The sequence below is a fragment of the Varanus komodoensis genome, unplaced genomic scaffold (assembly GCF_004798865.1).
Source record: "Varanus komodoensis strain SLA01 unplaced genomic scaffold, ASM479886v1 scaffold14_1, whole genome shotgun sequence".
Taxonomy (NCBI): domain Eukaryota; kingdom Metazoa; phylum Chordata; class Lepidosauria; order Squamata; family Varanidae; genus Varanus; species Varanus komodoensis.
The window spans coordinates 14,682,589-14,688,588 of NW_025335438.1; the positions used below are offsets into that span (position 1 = coordinate 14,682,589).

The 6,000-nt window shown below is 40.3% G+C and overlaps 1 protein-coding gene across 12 annotated transcripts in view; it reads left to right on the top strand.

Annotated features, from left to right (window-relative positions):
* The window catches only part of ASPH (aspartate beta-hydroxylase), a 164,171-nt gene that overhangs the window by 113,091 nt on the left and 45,080 nt on the right, over positions 1-6,000 (top strand). For all 12 annotated transcript variants that reach the window (XR_006414046.1, XM_044423800.1, XM_044423791.1 and 9 more), the window contains one exon: positions 1,065-1,202. Coding sequence is in view for 11 of the 12 variants with exons in the window: in XM_044423800.1 (XP_044279735.1) it covers positions 1,065-1,202 (138 nt within the window). In the remaining variant the exon portion in view is untranslated. The remainder of the gene's footprint in view (positions 1-1,064; positions 1,203-6,000) is intronic.

A 6,000-nucleotide genomic window follows, 5' to 3' on the forward strand; every position in this document is an offset into this window, starting at 1 on the left:
ACACAATCCTGTTGTCTCCTGCCCACTTCCATAGTCTTCCATAGAAAGTTGCCCTTCTCTCAGCTGTAAGTGGCTTCCACGATACAGCCTCTGGTGCCCCATCAACCGCTACTGAGGGTTGAGCACTGTTGTGAAAGGGGAAAATCAGGAGAAGCTGGGCAGAGTCAATTAAGGGACACAATTATGGGTATCAAAGGCACCTCACTGTGTTGGTTAGACATGCCAGGAAGACTTTCATTTATTGCTGCTTGATCAGAAAGAGTAGGGGTGACTTCACACAGAAAGAGAGCCAAGAAATTCATCTGGGATTGGAAGCAGAGGTAGGAGCATGTCCCAGTGTAGCTTTATTGAGGGATAAGCTGTCCTCAGTGCATCAATGCTGTGTACTCAGCACTCAGATGGGAAAGAATCATAGGGCCTAAAACTCACACAGGGGAAAGATGTGCAAAGATCTGAAACATAGCACTCTCCTGTTATGGAGATCTGTTATTCTGCATTGTTATGTGCTAAAGTAGAATACACAACCAAGCATCCTTCCAGCTCTCTCTGCACTCAACCTCTGAGCTTGCAGCCATCTAAGAGAGTGCTTTCAAAGGCCTGTCTGGCCAAGTGGAAGAAAACAGCACCTCCTCACACAAGCCAGGAGTGATTAATCCTTTAAAAGTGCATGTTCACTCTGCCAATACAGGAGTTTCAAGTAGGCATTCACAAATGGAATTTTCAGCAGATGACAAGAGAGAAATAACTGGATCAGCAATCTCATAGATCTCTAGATATATCCTTGTTTCCAAATGAGGTAGTTATACTTTGAGACCCTTAACATCATTAGGGCTTCAGGTTTTCAAATGCTATATCTTACATTAGTTGAATCAGTTTCCTTCTCTGAAAGGTACCTGGCATTGTAGTTTAATAAGTTTTTTTGATGATGCTTTAGGAAACAAATGACTGAGTAGGGAGGAAGCATCCTTCACACAGGAATGCCTAATCATATTTGCTACTGATTTATCCTTTTCTGTTGAAATGCAAATAATGTATGTGTGGTGTTACAAATTTCAATCTTCCAGGCATACAAATGGTATGAACTTGGGCATCAACGGGGCCACTTTGCATCTGTCTGGCAGCGCTCTCTGTACAATGTCAAGGGTTTGAAGGCACAGCCATGGTGGACAGCAAAGGAAACAGGTTATACAGAATTGGTCAAGGTTAGTTAGCACTGCCATTTTCTTTATTTTATAGTTTAAGACTGTAATCCTAAATATGCTTAAGGGATGTGGGGGATAGGATGAGTCAACTTAATGCAGTAGAACACACTTCTGAGTAAAGACAGCTGAATCCTCCTACTCTGGTTTCTCTCAGCTTCTCATTCTTTCTGTCCTGTTTCTGTCTTAAGAAACATTTTGTCCTGTTTCTGCACTAGCTTGCGATTTTTAAAACATTTGCATGAATTTCACCTAGATCTTTGTGTGCATTTCTTCTAGTATATTCATTTTTGTAGAATCTTGTCAGATGTATGTATTTTTAGAAGCAATTTCCCCTAATACAATACTTTTTAATTTTTTTCACTTCTATACTTGTTCCTATGTGCATCTTTTCTTTGGATAACTGAATCACAACATTGGAAGAAATGCAAATATCAAACTGTTCCAGTTTGTGCATTGGTTCTAGAGGAGCAAAGAAGGTAGATTTGCCTTAAAAAGTTAACTTTTTTCCTTCCCCATCTCTTAATTTATTTCATTTTTCTATAACCCAATAGCCAAGTCAGTCTGGGTTGTTAACAAAAGTTTTTTTAAAAATTAAAACACACAAACATAAACAATAAAATTAACTTAAAACAACAAACCACAATAGGGATTTCAACTGAATTAGCACAGAAGCATAGCAGCAGTGCAGAATAAAATTCAATATTAAAAATGAAGTTAAAAATTTAAGCTGTTAAAATGCTATGACGATTTTAAAAAATACAAAGCTGGCACAAGGTGCACCTCTTTTGGGAGCCCATCCCACAATCAGAGTGCCACAAACAAAAAGACCCTCCTTCTGGCAGCCACCTGTCTCACTTCCTTTGGAAAGGGCTCTCAGAGAAGAATCCCAGGAAGATGACCTCAAGGTACAGGTGGGAACATAGGGAATGAGGTGATCCTGCAGAAAACCTGGACCAAGCAGTTTAGGGCTTTGAATGTTAGGACTAACACTTTGAATTGGGCCCAAACTTAAACTGGCCGCCAGTGCAGCTGGAAACAGACTTGCGTGATATGTTCTCATGAGCCAGTCCCCATTAAAAGACTTACTGCCCTTATTTGGATCAGTTGAATTTTCTTCAAAGGCAGTCCCACATACAGTGCATTGCAGTATTCCAAATGAAAGCTTACCAGAACATAGGTAACTGTAGCTAGGCTCCCTCTGTCCAGGTAGGGTTATAGCTGGTATATCAGCTTAAGCTGATAAAAGGAGCACCCGCAAACTATGACCCTTGTACTTTAGTGGGAGTGCAACCCCATCCAGAACAGGTTAAATATCATCCAACTGGACTCATGAACCTCCCCCCTTCCCACCCCACCAACAGCACCTCCATCTTGCCTGGATTGAGCCTCAGTTAGTTGGCCCTCATCCAATCCAGACGCCAATTCAGAGCAGCCACTGCCTCACTTGGGTTTCATTAAAAAAGAGAAAGAGAGGTAGAGTAAGCTTACTTAAGATTAGGTTGCAACAGATAGAATCATAAGCTTTTATATTCTTTGTGAGTAATGCAACAACCTGGTGTGTACACAACAAAGGACCCATGGTTTGTTAACCTTGAGTTGTGCAATCTGCTGCTCCTGACTGCTTTGATAAACAAGTCAGGGGCATCCCATTCCCGGGTTGTTTCACATGAACCCAGAACAATGGACTGTTGAGAAATAAACAACCTAGAGTTTTTTAACTCATGTTTTTTTCTTGAGTTAAAACTCTTGATTTGGGTAAAAAAATTCTTAGAATTTTTTAAATTATTTTGGTAGTGTTTCTTCAACTGATCATCACAAGAAATCAAAATGATAATTGTTCAACCTTAGTTCAGATTACATTACAGTTATATATTGAAGAGAATGTATTAAGAAGCAAAGAAAAAGAAAATGCATGTTTGATCAGATGAAGATGACTGTGGTAACTCAGTAATTCACACTAACTACCGGGAGGCAAGCTTTAAATTGCTGAACAATGTAATTAGTGCATAGCAGGTCAATTTCTTATTCCTTGCATACTTGTAACTGTTAGAGTCTTTACTGAGATATTTTATTTCATATGGTCAGCAATGTCAAACCAGTGGAATAAATACAAAAGTCAGACTACACTGAAGGTACTTATCAGTATTTGTAGCCCTCAAAATAGTCAAGTGAATTATTTATAATCACTATTCTTTACACTTCTTAAAGTACAATGCAGTTTCTTATTAAAACTTACATGCCAAGTTAATGAGTTTTGCTTTCTCAATGTAGTTTGCTGGGATTTTTATTTATTTATTTATTAAAAGCTTTTCTATACCATCCTTCACTGAGTCCCAGGACAGTAATGCAATAAAAGCACATCATCAGACATCAATTAACAAAAAATAAAACATATCTTTAAATTACCTCAGAACTTAAAATATCAGGAAAATGAAAAGGTTTTGGCCTGCTGCCGAAATGAATAAAGTGTTGATGCCAGACACAGCTCTCGGGGGAGCATGTTCCATTTTATCTCAAGGACAAGCCCTATACTACAGACCTTAGTGGCCATTTTTATTATGTTTGTCTTAATGGAGTGCTCTGCATGAATAAAAGTTTAATGTTCTTTTTCAACAAAAATAACCTGCATTATTATTTGCTTGTGATGCAGGCAAATGATAGTAAGAAACCAAGCAATCTGGTTTTGTTTTCCTGAATATAGTATGGTTAAATGTAAGTAAAATAATGTTCTCTTCTATTAGAAATGGGTTCCTCTCTTGACTAAAAAGTTAAAAATACAAAAATTGTTAAGCACAGTGAACCTTCATGCCCTCTCAAAACTCTATGCTTCTAACAGCTCCCTCCAATGTATCTATTTAGCCACCAAAAGAGACAAGCACGGGCCCAGGTAGCTGTTCTTCCTTGCTCTTCTCCTCCAGCTAATCCCAAGTAGCCACTGGCAGCTCTGCCTTATACCTACTACAGCATTGCTTGGGTACCAGAGGAGACTAGCACAAACCCAGGTAGCTGCACTTCTTCCCTCTACCTGCTCCCTGTCTATGGATGCTTGCTTCATTGTACAAAGCACGCAAAGTATGTACTTCTGTACCAAGGGCACAAAACCAGTGCATCACGTGTGCAGAAGCAGAACTCCACTTGCACAGTGAGCACATGGATGGCGGGCATGCAGGCTGCTCTCACAGACTGTCCTGGACTCCCTTCCTGCCAGATGCTCACATGAACACTCAGCACGAGGTGCCCTTAGGACAGAGAGAAAGGGGGGCAGCATCCGGGGAGCCAAGTCAAGGACATCCAATGGGTGCTCTTCCCAAACTGGATTCCTCACGCATCATGAGTCACAATGTGGTACACAGAGTCACAAAATAAGCATGACCTGTTACTGAGGACTGACCAGAAAATGGGAAAGAAGGCCACATATTCCCATTCAGAGTAGAACTGGTTGATGTCCTCTCCCAAGTTGAAGCAACCAGCTACATACAAGTGTTCATAGACCTCACATTCATTTCAAAAGATTGCTTGTCAGAGTTATCTGTCTTCAAGAAGCAGCACACAAAACTGTTGTGTCTTAAGCATGCTTAAAACAATCAGATCTGTGTTTTTATGTCTCTTGAGGATATCCACTTGTATCAAAATGTACAAACATACACATGTGGGTATTTATGGGAAACTGAGCTCTTGCATTGTCATGGATCATCGGGAATGGGCTTGGATCACCTTAAATCATTCATGCTTTCAGGTCTTCACAGTGTTTTATATTCTCATGAGTATATATAAACAATCCCCACAGAGGCAAGGAAAACATTCAGACTGAGAAACTGAATGGTCTGTTTCCTCTTCAGTTTGCTTTCTTCTTGGGAGATAAATGGCCTTTTATGGACATGCTTTTAAACACCCAGGCTCTCAGTCCATGCCAAACGCGCACACACAAACATGCAAAGTACTAAATACTTAGACATATTTTAATATGGCTATTATTTTCACAGCATCAACTAAGTTACATGTCAGTTAAATGTGGAGATATTTCTACTATCATGACCAATCTTGGTAGCTGAATTGGTAGCTGGTGCACCATTTCTAAGAAAGCACAATTTCTCTCAAGCTTCCATTTATTTATTTATTTATTTATTTATTTATTTATTTATTTATTAAAACATTTATATGCTGCCCCATTCGCCGAAGCCTCGGGGCGGCTTACAACATAATAAAAAATTACAATAGTAACAATATAAAATATAAAATAACAATATAAAATAAATAACAATATAAAAGAAGTCACCCTGGCCAGATAAATAAGCAAATACTGTTAACAATTAAAATGATGCTTAAATAAAAAGGTCTTCACCTGGCACCAAAAAACAAATAACGACAGCGCCAGGCGGACCTCTCTGGGGAGTGCATTCCATAGACTGGGGGCCACCACAGAGAAAGCCTCCTCCAAGTACTTACCCTCCTAATTTCTTTCACGGAGTGTTCCCAGAGAAGGGCCTCTCCCGCAGATCTCAAGGGGCGGCCAGGCATATATGGATGTAAGCGCTCCTTCAGGTAACCAGGACCCAAGCCGTTTAGGGCTTTATAGGTCATCACCAACACCTTGAATTGGGCCCGGACTTCAATGGGAAGCCAGTGAAGCTGACAGAGGACTGGAGTCATGTGTCCCCGTCAGCAGCCTGGCAGCTCTATTTTGAACCAACTGAAGTATCCGGACCATCTTCAAGGGTAGCCCCACGTAAAGCACGTTACAGAAGTCCAGACAGGAAGTCACCAGCGCATGTGTCACTGTCGCCAGGCAGTCGTACTC